Here is a 17,565-nt window from a genome sequence, read left to right as displayed (position 1 = left end):
TGTAAACTCATCCCTATGTTCTTCAAACCACACGTGTACACTGAAAGCTGTCTGACACACTTCACTGCTGTGCTGGTAGATGCCTTCGTGGCAAGGAAAAACAAACTGAATATTGGGGTGGACATGTTTCCTAAGGATAGATACATACTGTGTTGATCCGTTGTGCCTTACAGAATGACGAGATTACCCAGAAAATGCTACAAAAAGTTTCCCCAGACCATAATACTCCCCCCTCCAGTCTACACTTGACTTTCAGACGTTTCACGCTGTACGTGCCAACAGCCTCTGTCTGATGGAGCACAGGACGTGATTCATGTGAAAAGGCTACTCAGTGAATGTCCATTTGCGGTATTGACGTGGAAATTCCAGCCTTCATAACTGATGAACAGTTGTCAGAATGGGTGCATGAGCCAGGGCTCTGCTGTGGACGCCCATGTACAACAACATTCGCAGAATCGTCGTTGAGGAGACACTGTTGTTAATCTCTTGATCACCTGGGTGGTGAGTTGCTGAACAGCTGCTAGTTTATTGGCGTTACACTACTCCACAGCCATCATATATAACTGACAAGGCATCTCAGTTGCCGCGGTGCTGGTATGGATAGAGCCATTTTGTCATGCAAGGAATACTACAAACACGGCGGAGAATGAAGAGTTTACAAATTTAGCCGTTTCGGAAATGCTTCCTCTCTTGGCCCCAAAACGAATGATCATGCCCATTTGGACGTCAGATAAATCTCTTCATTGCCGTATTACGACAAAGGTTGTACCATTTTCCACAACCACCCGAGAAGCTTGATATCCTCCATTACTGGAGCTACTGTCTGTCATCTGTGATGGTAATTTCACATTGATACATAACTTAGTCTGTGGTCACATTAATGTGACTGGACCGTGTTTTAATCGAGACTAGCGACTCATGACAAATAACTCAGCTTTAGTAACTCGTTAATACTCTTTTCAATTTTAGGCTCTAATTTTTGATAATCAGCACGCAAGCTCTTAAATATAACTTCTATGATTCATAAACCATCTCGAAGACCCCCTTTTACCACACGCCTCCTCGTTTCAGGAGTCCAGAGATCACTTGTCAGCAGAACGTATGTCACTCCCACCACCTATAGCTTCTGACCTAGCCTGAAGCCGTTTACTCAATACACATGACGCCGAAATCACTCTCATTACTCTTTCATCCTTCCTGCATATGGGGTCAAATATGTCCATGTCTGTGGCACTAACACAGTTTGATTGCCCATGTTACCACCACTAGTCTCACCAGGTATATCAACTATGCCTGGGTAATCTCTGTCCTTCCCCTCCATGTTTATTTACTTACTTTACACCTGTAGTGGCGTATGGTCGATGGAGTATAGTCTGCCAGCATGATGTGCCAAGTTCTACTGCAGAACCCACAAACACTTGAACTGTGACCTGGAACCAGCGAGTCTCGGTTTCTGCTGGTCAACGTTGAACGGTGCGAAGTACTGCGTGCACCTGTGGACTGCTACGCTGCCACAATAGCTGTTGCTGGCGGCCGTTTAGCGCTGTCACAGCTGCCGTTCACCCACCACGGCACCTGTTAAAATGTATTGCAGCCCGCATACCCGTTGGCTATATAGGAGGGCTAAACAGAGTTGAGCAGTCCGCCAAGGGCTACCAAGTGAGCTCGTCTGCTGTCACACGTCTCGTGGATACCACAGACGCACCGGTTCGCCTACCCTGCTGCAGTCTCCAACTTCTGCGGTAGCTGCTCATGCTGCCGGCTGCTCTCGGAACAGCGATGCCAGTTCCAGACTCCTACTGGAATGCATTGACAGCGCCCACAGTGTGTTGAGCATGCCACATGTTGCAAAATGTCGACCATACTCGCCGCATCACCGAAGAGAACCTATCACTTCTCCTACACTCTCTCGACTAATATCAGCTATCGGATCCTGGCTTAAATGGTTGCCAGTGTGTCGGACTTCCTATGTAGGGTTTATGATGGAAGATCCACCAGTTGGCCCTGCAGAATCTGAGTGCATTTGGTCAGAATTATCGACTCAGGGAGATAATGCAGCAGAGGGGCCTGAATTAAATCCTGAACTTTTGCTGTTCTGTAATAGACAAAGTCACGAAATTAAAATCCTCTCACTTCCATGGAGCAGAAAATTTGGCAGTTTTGTAAAATATTCAGCTATCAAGAGAGATTCCAATCAATCCTGACTTTAAACCAATACAATTACCACATCAGTCAATGAGGACATCACCGAAGTTCAATCTACTAATTGCTTTCAGCAAATGTGGAACCCACTATCAATACATATTGTCTCCTAATGCATACTACAAAGTGGCTATTCAAATACCTGACTAAACATCGATCCAGTAAGCACATTCATGTGCAAGTGAAATGATCTGGCTTGGCGCTGATAGATGACAGAAGCGATATGTCTCGTTCCATTATGGCAGGGCTTGCCAACCTGTGGTCCGCGGACCCCTTAGGGGTCCGCCAGCTCTTTCTAGGGGGTCCGCGGCCACCTTTCACCAAATCGTGTAAAATAATGAGTAAAATTATTGAATAAAAACGTGAAAATTAAATTCATCACTATTGTTTTTTTCGTGTTAAAAACATGTGTACTTTTACTTCAGGTCGTATTCCCAAGCAGCCTTTGCGGTTCCTAAGTAAGAACGTATGCACAGTTTAGTGCCGGAAAATGCGGCTTCTCTGATCGACTGTTTAGCAACAATACGGGGGTCGTTCGAGCGCCGGCTCACGGCGCTAGATGTGCGGTGCGAGCTTTGCCGACCAATCACAGCGCTCGCTGGCACGTATGCGGCCCCAGGCATCATTAAATGTTAAACTTGCCTTGTCAGTGCACTACCTGTTTCATAAGTCGATTTTTGACAAGTTTATTACTTCTAACGTGGATCGGTGGCTGAAGTCAGGATCATTGAAGAAGGCTGCGGTTTCTCCATCGCCTTCACAACAAGGGAAGTTTCCAGTTGAAATGAATGAGGAGGGAGGACGACCAAAGGAAGACTTTACATACATCTGAACATTTATCTTCGGATTTCACGAAAAACCACACACACACACAAACACACACGACTGTTACGAAATATGCATGCTCCTTACACAACAGTAGCCAATTAGTGGAAGTGAACAGACCACAAGCGACAGCTTGTCAACAGCGAACAGTTTGGACGTGACGTTGATTGCTCTTGGAGGACGAAAGCTCCATCGTGTGAAATTTCAAGTAATTTTTATCAGGCTTTAGTGTGTTGAACAAAGGGAGTAAATCAACTAGTAAGTGTCAGGATACTGTGGGAATTCAAATTGGATCGTTAATTGCGAATTGTTTTCATTCATCTCTAAACCAAAAACTATTGATTCTTGGGGGGGGGGGGGGGGGGGCGGAGGTGGGGAGGTCATTGGGAACATGGCACCTGCATTAAGAAGCTTTCAGTTCCCATGGGTTTCACTCTGAAATCTGAAGTTACTGTGCTCTTGACTGACTAGGGTTCCGTCATGGATTTTGGACTGAAGAAGGGGTCCGCCAGCTGAAAAGGTTGAGAAGCACTGCATTAAGGTATTCTTTCTGTAGCATTATCACATTGATTAATGTCCAGAAAATTCCTCAGACTGGACTCTAGTTGTACTCTCAGCCGTCTGTTTTATGTAGCGTCACCCCTAACTGATTCGCATTGTTTGACTAACGAATTAAATTAGAGCAGTCGCCATAAGCATATCGTCACACGGTTTGACTTGCATTGTGGCATCAGTGATTTACCATGAGTTATTGTGCCTTCCCACTGCATTACACGGGAGATGCCAACAATATTCCTCAAAAATTTGCAGCTGTCATTGGCTTGCTGAGCATGTGCTTTGAGACCCGTGACGCCAACGTCGTGTTATACGACCATAAATCCTTTAGTCCTATGGTTTCCGACAGCCAAAGGAAGCCGCAACAGTGGGGGAAACTCTGCCTTCACATTGTATTCAGGGTCAGGACTGTCTATGGAAATACTACATAGGAAGGTTCAAATGTTTTCTTAATTTTTCATTTTTACTTTCTTATTTTTTGTTTTATTTTTTTATTTTTATTTTTACCTCTATTTCCTACATTGCTTCACCAAATGAATAAACATTTTGACTTATTTTCTTAATTCTAATTTCTCTTTTAATTTACTACTACAAAGCCAGACATTTTTAAGATCATGTGAATCCCCCGAGTCATTATATATTCCTGTTACATCTTTAAGCCTATTATGAAGATTTATGTATCTTTTTCTTCTCTTTTGAAGAGGCAAGCCTGTGGAATCTTTTTTTAATTTCAAATATAACATTCCTCCTTCAGCTTATTTAGCCAAAAGTATGCATTCAGTTGCTTTAGATTTGTTGAAGAGTTTAGTTTCCCATGCCATCCTTCGACCGCGTGCGTGTTCCTAAGCCGCTACATAAAATCGTTCTAAGTTTAATTGGTAAACTAGAATTTTCCGCCCCTTATTTGACCATTAAGTCTGTGTATTTCCTCCACTGGACATTTCCTCCATTATTCACATGCACGCTTCATCAGGACCATTAAGTGGCAGTTGTGCCACTCCAGTACACATGCGGAGACACAGCCGGACTTCTCCCGTATGCTTGTATTCCTCCGTTACTCGCATTTCTTGTATTTGCTTCTGTCCCGTCCATAAGTGCACTTCCATTTAACCATTGGATTCCCTGGACATAGGATTTACGCAACCGAACACTAGTATTCTTTTGTCGACAGCAGAAACATTATCACTTTTCAATAAAACTACTACCTTCAGTTAATTTCCCTCAAATGTCTTCGCTCAAATTGGAAATTTGTGATACGTTCCTATGGGACCAAGCTACTGAGGTCATCGGTCCCTTGGCTCACACACTACTTAACCTAACTTAAACTAACTTACGCTAAGGGCAACACACACCTATGCCCGAGGGAGGACTCGAACCTCCGCAGAGGGTAACCGAGCGACCAATAGCAAGGAGCCTCAGGCCGCGAGGCTACCCAGCGCGGCTATCTTCTTTCTGTTGAATCTATGAACTAGTGGCAGGGCTCTGGGTTTTCGCAGTCTTAGAGTTCTCATAACCTGACATACTTGCGACCAAATCTTAACTTTTATCTTTCAAATCTTGAATTTCCCGTTTAAAACTTGGAAACAGGCCCTGATCTTTCTTCGTCGACTATTTCCCTGCAGTTACGCATTCAGTTCTTAATCTGCACATCTGCTTCTTCAGAGGCACAAGAGTGTTTCTGTTAAGCCACGGTTCTGCCTTTCGCCATTTTTAAACGGCCTCGGCACTTGCTTCGTTCGGAATTCATGCACTCCAGTTCGTATACTCATCACGTTTTCTGAGCATCCACTTGTTGTAATCATTTTCATTACTCACAGTGTACAGAAGTCAGGTAGCTTAGGTACTGACATCACCGACACCCTTCAGTACACGGAACACATCCACTGCTGGTGAACAACGCGTACGTCAGCAGTGGGGGACATAGTGGTAGGGAAACGCCAGCTCGGTCGGAAATCTCACGATACCTGCGGCTCCTACAATAGTGTCAGAAACGCCACGGTCGGAAAGCCCACATAGCCGTTTGCTACTCCTTCTTTCCCTAACTAGTTTGAAAACATTTTACTTAAATTACTTTTCAATGCGGTGCGGAAACGAAGTGATGTGCATTTCTTTGTTTCTCTGCTTTCGAACGGTGGGTTCGTGACATACATTAACGAAAAAATATTTCCTTGCAGTGTTTACTTATAAGATAAGGTGAATTCTGTATACTGTTTGCATTCATGATGTTATTATTGTTCAAAATCGCGACTGATTATTTTTGTGTCAGTTGATTATCATGACAATAATTTGCGAGGGCATGCTGCACAGAAGTCTCACCTAATTTATGTGAAACCTCCTAAAGCTTTTTCAATAGAACAAGTATCATTAATATTCTACATATATATTCTTCATGTCTACATACATATTTTCAGTCTTCTGCCACTAGAGGTTTTCGAATTGTAGCGGGTCCTATGGACATACTCATTTTTAACTTAACTATGTTGGTGCGTAAGAAACCGAATGCTGTAAACGAGTTTCGGAATCGATTATGGAATTTGAAGAGTTCATCTACACACGAGTCCCCCCTCCCCTCCTTTAGCATGACAATGTCAAACCACACACCAGCGCTACATGTACAACAACCCGTCGCCTTGGGTTCACTGACATCGATCATCCCCCAATCCCCCATACGCTCCCGACTTGATCCCATCCTTTTTTCTTCTCTTTTCAAAACTGAAAGCTCACCTCCGATGAATTCAGTTTAATAGCGATGAAGCGATTCAAGGGAAGGCGCAGTTGTGGCTGTGCCAACAAAGACAAACATTCGACAGTGGCGACATCAAGAAACCGATTTCTAGTTGGGAGGAATTTGACTGCTGTGAGAAATAAATATGTAGACATTAAGAATGATGATGCAGTATGTTAATAACGTTTGTTTTCTTTAAAAGAGTTATAAGATTTTCACATAAAATATTCGCATTTATTACTTTTCAGCACGCCCTTGTAAAACAGATTAAACTTTCGCAACCGATTCGTAAAATCAATTTCGTTGCTTCTCTTTCAGTGCCAAGTGCAACATACATAATAAGAATTAGTCTTATTTTATCCATGCTACACCTTGTTGAATTCCGTGGCTGCTACTCGGTTAGGTGTTTTAAGAAAGCTTTATCTTGTTACCGTAACCGTTTGTGGCTGGCTAACCGTGTGTTACTACACTATTACGTTCGTCAGCAGCCCGTCATCCGCTCCTCGGCTGCATAAGAACGTTTGTTGTGCTACCACAGCAAAAAACATTTGTAGCCGTCTGAAAATGAGTATACCTCCCAGAAACCCCTCGTGGCAATACAATAAAGCTTTTATAAAGGTTTTTGTTGCTGGCTGCGTTCCCCGCCATTACTGCATATAAGAAGTGTGTTTCAGATGAGTCATGCCAAACTTGTTTTGCAGTGTGAATGGAAAGAAATGGAGACGGGAAGAAAACACCAGCAGAGAATATTGTAATGCGATTTTGCAGTTTCTGTAAAACTAAATTATGCAAGCTCATTATGAAACCGGTTGTGTATCCCGGTTTCAACCAACAACTTAGGAGAATTGTGGATTAAACGGCACACAATAACGAAGGACGCAGATAAATTTTTAGAGTATTTTTATTACTCGAGTCTCAGATCAGATTACAATTGCAGCACGACGTGTTCAGGCGTACTGGTTGACAAAGTCTAAGAAAGCAGATACCCTCGTGAAGACGGAAGGCGCTCCAGCAGAGCCGCAGGGCACGATGCCCCAGGACACGACTCCGATGAGGGCTCCGTCCTGGGCCAGCGGTCCGCCGGAGTCTCCCTGCAGAAAACAAAGCCACGTGGTCAGTACACCCACTCTCGTTCTACGACACACACTGCACCGTACAACATATGCGAACGTCTTAATTACCAGCTGCTCCACATTTATTGATCTCCGAACATTCATACATAGCGGAGACAATGAAACTTCAGTATTTCAGTTGGTCTGTAAGGCAGCTCTCAGACTGATCACTCGTTTCACTCGGAATTAACAGACCGTATACCACAAAGAAATCCCTTGTTGAAGCTCTAGCGTATGCAGACGAAATAGTGGCTCAAATGGCTCTGAGCACTATGACACTTCTTTGATGATCAGTCCCCTAGAACTACTTAAACCTAACTAACCTAAGGACATCACACATATCCATGCCCGAGGCAGGATTCGAACCTGCGACCGTAGCGGTCGCGCGGTTCCAGACTGTAGCGCCTCGAACCGCTCGGCCACTCCGGCCGGCACCAAATAGTGAACAAAACCATGTTCTAATTATGGCGCCTGCTAAGGTAGATTTAATATGTGCCACCACCAAGTGAATAAGATAGAAATATTAACCATTTTGCGTTTATGGGTATATTTGTAGGCCTGGCAGGTAGAACGGCCAGATCGCTAAGGGCATTCACTTACACCCAGCAAGCAGAAAGGACTGACGGTTCGGTGCACGAGCATGTAAACATACACAACAGAATGTTGACTCCTGTTGGCCGCATTCCATCATTGCTGCCAACACCGTCGTTAACCGCTCTTGTTTGTTACGTCGCAAAGCACTACAGGTTTCACCTGCTCGTGATCCTTTTTCGCATATGAGTCGATCGATCACGTACGATTTCATTACACAAACATATATTATTTGAACAGCATGAATTACCCCAATGTACTGACGTATCGGATGTTACAAACGGCCAATAGTACACCAAAATACGTTCACTCTCGGGTGCACGGAACTGAAAACGGCATGCTCAGCCAAGTAGCTATAATTTGATCTCCTAATCTACAAAGTACACATGATACAAACAGATATAACGTGAGACGGCATAAATTATCCTACGCAACTGACGTATCAGATGTTTCAAATGATGTTGCAAAAATAGGTTACAGGCACGTATACTGCTAATGTGATGCGAAAGGGTTAACACGCTTAGCTCACCACCGTTCATGTGACTTGCAGTGGTCTGCTACGTACCGAGCAGGCGGAGATACCGTCGTTGACGGGGCCGGTGCAGATGTTCTCATCGTTGAGCGGGCTGTTGCCCAGCAGCTGCGCGCACTGGGTGTTGCTGATGATGCTGACGTCGACCCACTGCAGGATGTCGGGGTAGTTGGGTATGATACCCGTGCTGACGCTGCCCCAGCCGGACAGAGTCGCCGTCGAACCAGCTGTAAAAAACAAGGTCAGCCGTAAACCCTTCTGCAGTGCGCTACGTAATCGCATGACGGGTTTCCGTTCAGTTTAATCAGCTTTAGCAGAAGAGGACGAAAATTTGTGATTCTGTTGATGGTTACAAATTCATCAGGAGAAGTAACGAGAAAACTAGTAAAATAATCACGAATTTCCAGCGTCCACACATTTTTTTATAAATGGCCATGATGCCGGAAGAGGTGATTGACTTACTGCTGGGGACGGATCCAGCGGTGGGCAGCGAGATGGCCTGTGCGTTGCCGCTCAGAGAAAAGCTGGACTGCAGCAGGAAGACGGCGATGTCGTTGATGGCGACATTACTGTGGAACAAACGACAAATCAGATTAAACACCCATCGTCAGTTGGAGAACCATTATTGCAGGCATGAGTACGTACGTCATATTGGTAAGTAACTTGTGGTCATACAGTGTACCACAAACAGAGTCCTGTATCCTGATAGACAGAGCGACAATCTCCACCCCCATTATCATTAACGATTGTTATAAGTCTAAATGACAGGGATCTCGCATTCGGTACTGGAGGATAAAAACTCCACGAAAGAATGAAAACCATTTGCAAACTTCACACGAGGGTACCTCTTAGTAATCAAGACCAACTCATTATTATAACTGTAAGTCATATTCTTAATAACAGTACCGCCAAGAATAACAGGCTATAACGTATCCATCCCACACAGTTTTTGATAACAGCTAATATAGAATTTGTCTGTGACACTCACTCAACTTCCGCGTAGTCTGGGTGCACTACCTGCTGGGATACGCGCACCCTCTGCCCGTTGGAGTTCAGGGAGTTGATACCAGCCACGGCCTGAAACACACGTCAGGAGACAACGCAGTCAGAGAGAGTTATTTCTGTTTCTTAGTATTAGCTGTCATTGTATTCTTACATACTAGCAGACAGAATTTTGTTACACCATCTAATACATATCTACCCTCTCAGGAACTATATGCAACTGTTGGACGTAACAATTACTTAACCGCACTGTAAGTTCAAAAATCAAATGGTTCTGAGCACTATGGGACTTAACATCTGACGTCATCACTCCCCTAGAACTTAGAACTACTTAAACCTAACTAACCTAAGGACATCACACACATCCATGCCGAAGGCAGGACTCGAACCTGCGACCGCAGCGGTCGCGCGGTTCCAGGCTGTAGCGCCTAGAACCACTCGGCCACTCCGGCCGGCGCACTGTAAGTGCTCTCACTCATATGAATCACACACACAATACAAAATATAATTTGGATATACTGTGTTGCTTAATGTGAGGCCGTAAAATCTGTTCTCTAACGAAAAACCTAGGGCTAGCTTATCCATTCCCAATAGCCCAAACGAAAATTATTCCAACAGTTGTCAATGAGGTGACAGAAGTCAGGGGATACCTATATGCACATATGTAGACGGAGGTACTATCGCCTACAACATCTGATTTGAACTCATGTGATCCATGTGGAAAGGTTTCCGACAGGATTACGGCCGCACGACGAGAATTAAAAGACTTCGAACGTGGAATCGTAGATGGAGTTAGACACATGGGACGTTCCACTTCGGAAATCGTTAGGGAATTCAATATTCCCAGATACACAAGGTCAAGAATGTGCTCAGAATACCAAATTTCTAACAATACCTCTCACTAACGACCGAGAACTCCGGTGTCTTGGTAGAGTTGCAGTGCTAGCAGACAAGTAACACGATGTGAAATAATCGCAGAAATCAATGTGGAGCGTATCCCTTGCCGGGGATGGCAAGAAATGCCTCACTCAAGCTTCTTTGCTAACAGCACGCTATCGCCCACAACGCCTCTTCAGGGCGCATGGGCCCTAGACGACCGGAAATCTATGGCCTGGGCAGATCTGTTAGTAAGAGGGATGCTAGGTCTCGCGTGTGGCGAAGAACCACCGAGCCATGGACCCAAGTTGTTAATAAGACACTGGAAAAACTGGTGGTGGCTCCATAATGGTGTTGCCTGTGTTTACACCGAATGGACTGGGTTCTCTAACCAATTCAGCTGATCATTGATGGAAAATTGTAACGTTTGGCTACTTGGAGATCGGTTGCAAAATTCATGGATTTCATCTTTCGAAACACTGATATGCCCTGTCACTCGGCCGTAGGTGTTCGTGATTGCTTTGTAGAACATTTTGGACAACTGGAGCGAATGATTTGGCGAACCATATTGCCTGACATGAATCCCATCGAACATTTATGGAACATAATCGAGAAGTCAGTTCGTGCACAAAGTCCGACATCGGCAACGCTTTCGCCGTTGTGGAGTCCTGTAGATTCAGCATGAGAGAGTGTTTCTGCAGGGACTCCCAGTGACTTGCTGAGTCCATGCCACGTTGAGGTGCGACACTACGCCTGGCAAAAGGAGGATCGACACGGTATTAGGAGCTATCCCATGATTTTTATCACCTCACTGTATGTACTAACATCCTTCATCGCGACAGTACATTACAGAGATGGACTGTATTTACCTAACTACATTAAAGATAACTTCGTCATTAATTACTGCCTTCCATTTTGGTAAACGTTGGGCAGCCTCGTACTCACCTCGTAGTGCCCGATGAAGGCGGGGTCGGCGCAGTGGCCTGCGGTGACGACGGCGCTGGCGCTCACGATGGAGCCGCCACACGTGTGGGACGCCAGCCCCAGCTGCACCCACTGCAGCGACACCTGGTACGGGAACTGGCCTGCACACACAGAACGCCGGCTCAGCGCGTCTACCACTACCAGGAACCAACGTCAACAATACCGGCAGTAAAAGACTTGATCCCATCACCAGCATACAGGCCGAATGCTTGTGATTCTGTCCTTCTGTAAGACGTCGTTTCTCTCTCCTGTCTCTGACAGAATGACCATGTCATAGGAAAACCTCAAACTTTTTATCTCTTCTTCCTGAACTTTAATTCCTCCTCGAAATTTTCCTTATTATGAATATCATGGTGATAAGTACTTCGTTATTAAATACTGAAGTACATATGAAAAGGTTGGCGCGGCAGATGAAGTCCTAAGGAAGCAGACCACATGACTCAGAAGACAAAAAGAAACGCATATCACGAGTGTCTATCCCAGGGAAGAACTATTTAACATGTTTTGTAGTTGATGGCTGATGACTTAGTACATAAGAAAACGGACAGGAAAGAAGATTGCAGTTTAAGGTCTCATCCACATTAAGATCATTGGAGACGGAGCACAAGCTCGGAATGTATCAAGGACGGGGAAGTAAATCGGATGTTCCTTTTGAAACGAGCATTTTCCTGAATGGATTCAGAGAAATCGCGGAAAGCGTAAATCTGTATAACTGGACGTAGAGGTGAGTCCAGGCTGCCACAAAATGCGCCACATCGCTCGCTGGCATTTATGGAGTAGGCATCACGACATGAAGGAGCGACTTACCCAGGGAGGCATCTGAGCCACCGGTGATGCGACCGTGTTTCAGGCCAAACTTCCTGTGGGGTCCGCTGTGTGGAATACGGCGGACTGGCAGCTCAGCAGCTGCAACAGAATTAAATCCACTCTCAGTGACCTGTGGGCATCGCCCGTCTCTCATGAATAAACACAAATAAGTATAAACGCTCTTCAAGTTGGAAATGTCTGTTACAACTAATTGTATCACTTTAACACTACACAACCTTATCGTAAATCTAGAATTGTGTGGTAGTTTCCTTGCATGTTGGTACATAGGCAGAAATAAATAAATAACATGGTGTTGCTTTTGTCGTTCATTACATACTTTTTCTCGATTTTAATATTTCGTAGTTCTTACAACAAATTTAAAAATTTAAAGCATATTATAAATACGTCCGTCTTGTTTTTCCCCATTTTCTCCGTTTTTGTTTTCGAATTAATTTAAATTCAATCAGATAAATACTCTCCTTATTTAATCTAAAATATTATTTCCCTTATGGAAAAGAAAATCAAGAAAAAATTCAAAAAAATTTTAGTTTGCTTAATTAACATCAATACAATCGGCGACAGATTCGCTCCGAATGGAAGGTTACGTATTCTCCTATGACTAAAATACCAAACGTTTCTGGATAACATTACTGCACCGTTGAAAGAGATCGCATTTCCTCAACGTCATCAAATCAGCATTTCATCTACTTGTCACACTTTGCGACACTGTGGAGATCGTACGGATAAAGTCAACACGATAAGTGTCCCGTACATCACTGCTGTAAAGCCACTGGTGTTATACTGCTTGATAAATTTCAGATCACTCCACAAAGGAACCAAGTCTTCATTCGCTGCCGAGCCATCAGTTTGGCCGGGTGAAAATACCGTCTCACCGTTCATATCAACAATTCTTGGACAAAGCAGTCTAAAATTTTTGTGGTTGACTGTATCTGATGTACTGCCCGACTGAATCCTTCTTTGAATGTAACTACTGACATTAAGTGTCGTACAAGTACGTACTAAATGGTGCTGGGACTAACACCAGGTGTGTGGTCACTGCCGCAGGGATCTTCTGCCTCAGTAGTTGTTAGCTTTAATGGGAGTTTCTTCGTCTGGCACCACTAAGAACACTCTTATTGGGATACCGTCCCACTGAACTTCTCATCTCCTGCTAAAAGCTAGAATTGGCCCACATCGGTATTGACGTTCTGCTTATGAAGTCAGAAGTAGTCAGTGTGTAATAATTTTTCAGTTCGTTAATTGTGATCAAAATGTGAAACATTTAGAGGTGGAATTAACTTCCCAATGTGTTACATAATTTCGGTATGTAAGTCTTTGATAGGATCGTTGATGTCCTCTACGCTAAATACTTTACATTGTGTTTGCTGTTTAAATATAATGGAACACTTCTTATCCTAGAACATTAAAAAGAAGAAGAAGAAGAAGAAGAAAGGAGAACAGAATCAAATAAAGGAAAGTTAGGTCCTATGCTGCGAACATACTATTTCGGTTGTTTCATGATTTCCCACGTTAGATAGAGACACAGACAAAACAAAAGAAGCTGTAGGAATGGCTGCGTGCTTTGACATCGTACAACAGAGATAAAAATATGACCTGCAGCGACGCCACTCACCCAACACGCAGGCAGCGAGTGCCAGCACCAGAACGGCCTGCCTCATCATGTTCGACTGTTGGTGTCTGCAGAGGAGATGCCCCATGGCGCGACCATACGACCTTATATAGCGATCCGCTAAATGCCAGGGGCCGAGTTTTGCTCTTTTGATCCTTGGATGGCGAAATTCAGGAAATCTAAGTACTTGATAGCGTGACGCAGGGCTTAGATTACAGGTGGCAACTTTGGCGACCTCGACAACCCAGCCTTTTCGATATGTATTGCAACACACATTCATATCAGTATCGGTGCCCCTGTAACGCAGTAGCCGTGGATGATCACGAGGTTTCTACTGCTGATGTAAAGAATTGAATGACATGAAGATGTATATTTATTAATCCTGCAAGTGAAAAGGAACGAAGTGTTGTGAACGCACAGAAGTGAAAGGCGTAACAATGAACGAAAAAAAAATTATCTACAATTAGCGTGAGGAATGGAGTTGTGCCTCGAAATGTTACAATCAACTGCTATAAAAAAAAACGTACAAAACACAGGGAATTAGTATAGCTAACGATTAAATTTTTCATGAAATGTTTGCACTAATTGAAGCGACTAATAGTAACCGTTGGATACAATTGACCTCGATCTATATCATAGATAACAAAAAGGAAACAAATTTATTTATACGATACTGCAGTGCCCGTGTTATTCTGAATTACGATGCGATGTTCCTTTGGACATTCATACATGTGCAAAGAAACAGGCCATGCAGTGGCTGCAACCGTTATGAAATACATTAAACGCATTCGTAATTGCGAATATGGACAACCATCAGCTGTAGAATGGAATGACAAGAATGAAAATGGAAACCGAAGAGAAGTTAGAGAAATTGGAATAGGTTAGTCCACAGTAAAACAGGAGGTCAGGAAAGAAGTAGAGAGAACAAAGGCTTTCATTTTCCAACTCGCAGGGAAGTTGGACAGTTACGTTAAAAGTTTGTATTCCTCACATTCAGAATTACGGTCACAACTGTTGACACAGAATAGGGCGAAAGGGACAATGAAAACTCTCAAAGGGAAAAAATACATAATTAATTTTCACAAGATGCACATATTAATCAAGCGATAATATTTCTGCGATGTGGGGTAACTATCTTAGAGGTTGCCGAATTTTCCTTCTTCGTTGCCCGTAGTCTTTATGTGCGTGACATTTCTTTCAATGACACCAAAAGCGTTTCGACTATTTGGCATCTGTGTTCGCGATCTTTTGCAACTTCGTTTCATGTAGCATTAATACTGATTATCTGTATCCGAGGCTTACGATGATCATTGTATCGTCTCATAGGATTACCATGCTGTCCTGAATATAGGTGCATTTCACTGTAATACATGTGTCGAGAAAGCTTGGTGTTACTCGTACGGCAACAAGGTCTCAAACAGCTCAATAACTGTCCAATAACACTGACCTCATTTCTGTCGGTTTCTACATGTCATAGGATATTCTTTGATATCGGTGTGACATGCCTTCTAACAGATTGGCAGCAAAACACATATTTTAGATATGCTGGAGTAGTAACTGAATGAAATGTTTGGGTCGTGGATGCTTGGATCTAACGAACTGCTTACAGGGTTCTGCTGATTGCAACACTGGTCACGAACCATTAAAACGAGAAAAATTGCACCTTGGGAGCAAAAGTTTCTGATCGGTCGTCTCTGCTCATGCTATAGAGGTCAGCCTTGTAACTAAACAAGCGCTTCACCTGTAAATTGTTTTTCACTCTATTTCGGTAAAACAATGTTTACTTCGAAACAAGCTAATGAGAGTCAAACTCCCAGTAAAATGACTATGTTGTCCAATCAGGACACTGGACAGCTCCCAGGGTAGTGATCGCGAAAATATTTCTTAGGGCAGTCATTCCCACTGTCAGTGGTGTAGTTAATGTAGCTTTCGTAAACGGTAATGAAGTATCAGGAACCTTACGCCACGTGATAAGATCGATCGATGCATATCGGCCGAAGCATCGTAACATGATACCTGTCCAGGTATTACGCAGCAAATGTGTTTATTTATTTATCTGTCAGGATCAGGGAAGCCACAGTTACTTGGTTACAGAATGCGTCGTAACATTACAGAAACCTGATTAGAAAAATCTGTAAACGAAAGAATTAAAGAATTAAAAAACACAGAAAAGTGAATAATACAGTGTACGCTTTCACAGCCAGTATTAATTTCACTTACCGGTGTGACAGAGTATACGAGTAAATCAAACACTACACAGAAAACTTCTCAACTACTATGAGCAACTCTTGTGTAGAATAAAATGAGTGCGCCACAAGGAAACTTTTCAACTTGGATTTAAAGACTTGACGTTTAGCATTACAGCTTTGAATTCTACTGGAAGTCTGTTGAAAATGATTCATGCTTAATAGGCAAACCTATCTGTATAAACCTGAAGGAAGTATTATCCAAGTGTAGTTCGTTTTTCCGTCTAGTGATCTCTGTATGAATGTTTCAGTCGCTTTTGAATGAGACAATATTTGCAACAACAAATGTTACGATGGAATATGTCTACAGTTTAGGAACAAAAAGTTCACCAACTGTCGCAGCAGATTAGTATGATCGCTCTCTCTTGATCTGGTAACGTTCTTGGTGATTGCACAGAGTGGCCGAGAAATACAATATGATACCAGATAACGGAGTGAAGGTAATGGAAGTAAATGTGGTTTCGCCTTTGACACAGACAGTGAAGATTAATTTTATAGTGAAGATAGTAGAATTCAGTTTCTACGCAATATCTTCTATTTCATACTTCCAAGAAGGCTTCCATTTATCCTCAGACTCAAGAATTTAGAACATCATTCACAGTGGACCACCCTCGAACAGTAAAACTGAGCGTTTAGACGAGTCACGTGTCAGAAAAGGTATGCATTGCGTCCTTAGTCTTAAAGTCGCTATACTGCGTACTTGCTCTCAGTTTGATTTGGTTTCCATGTCTTAATGTCGCGATACTGCGTACCTGCTCCAGAACAGCACTTCGCGTTTTCGTGTGGAATTCTAGCAGCCTACAGCCTATAGACCGCACCTGCTTCTTGAATATCGTGACAGGCGGCCGAAATGTACTGGCCAGCTGCGTTGGCCAAGAACACGTCTCATCCATTCCGACCGTACAGCTGAGTCTCAGCCATCTCAGCGCTACAGATGACTCCACTAGATCACATCATTCTCAGTTTTCTTTTCAGTGTTATGGAGTTTATATTAATTTCTACCATTTTCTTTAATCTACGGTATTATTTTCTTCATTCCCTTCATTACCCACTCTCACGACAGGCCTATACAGGGAGAACATTAACAAAACCGATAAACTGCAGGGGCGAATTCCTGACTCAAATCGTAGGAAAAAAGCTCCTATGAACATGTTTCCAGAATTGCATTTCTTACGACTGTAGATGGCGCTGACGAATGACAGTTCCTCTGACCACGTGCCGTGTGATACAGGCCGTGTGGTTGACGCAGTGTACTGTAAGAAACATAACGGTCCGGTAATCACGTCAGGAACCAGCCAGTATGGTCGTTGTGGACGGCCAAGCAGGTGGAAACGGTCGAGAGGCAGCATGGTTATACCAAAACAAATAACCTCACAGACACCAGCCACAAGGCCTGAACGTACGAAAGCGTCCAATGCATCCTGTGGAGGTCATTTCGAACATCTGTTGTCACGAGGATGCGGTTCAGCTCTGTACTG

At 43.5% G+C, this 17,565-nt stretch overlaps 1 protein-coding gene and 1 non-coding gene across 2 annotated transcripts in view; both read right to left on the bottom strand.

Annotated features, from left to right (window-relative positions):
* LOC126483196 (trypsin alpha-like) overlaps positions 1-13,929 on the bottom strand; it is a 142,544-nt gene extending 128,615 nt beyond the window's left edge. The window contains exons 1-6 of the mRNA XM_050106712.1: positions 13,845-13,929; positions 12,212-12,310; positions 11,366-11,505; positions 9,531-9,619; positions 9,005-9,111; positions 8,576-8,769 (exon numbers count right to left, since the gene is read on the bottom strand). Of these exons, the coding sequence (XP_049962669.1) occupies positions 8,576-8,769; positions 9,005-9,111; positions 9,531-9,619; positions 11,366-11,505; positions 12,212-12,310; positions 13,845-13,929 (714 nt within the window). The remainder of the gene's footprint in view (positions 1-8,575; positions 8,770-9,004; positions 9,112-9,530; positions 9,620-11,365; positions 11,506-12,211; positions 12,311-13,844) is intronic.
* Positions 9,913-9,996, bottom strand: Trnas-gga (transfer RNA serine (anticodon GGA)). Its single transcript is given in 2 exon segments — positions 9,913-9,947; positions 9,957-9,996. It is a non-coding gene; the product is annotated as a tRNA-Ser (tRNA).
* Positions 13,930-17,565: the final 3,636 nt, after the last annotated feature.

Source organism: Schistocerca serialis, chromosome 1 (genome assembly GCF_023864345.2).
Source record: "Schistocerca serialis cubense isolate TAMUIC-IGC-003099 chromosome 1, iqSchSeri2.2, whole genome shotgun sequence".
NCBI classification, from domain to species: domain Eukaryota; kingdom Metazoa; phylum Arthropoda; class Insecta; order Orthoptera; family Acrididae; genus Schistocerca; species Schistocerca serialis.
This window is presented reverse-complemented; position numbering and strand designations above follow the sequence as displayed.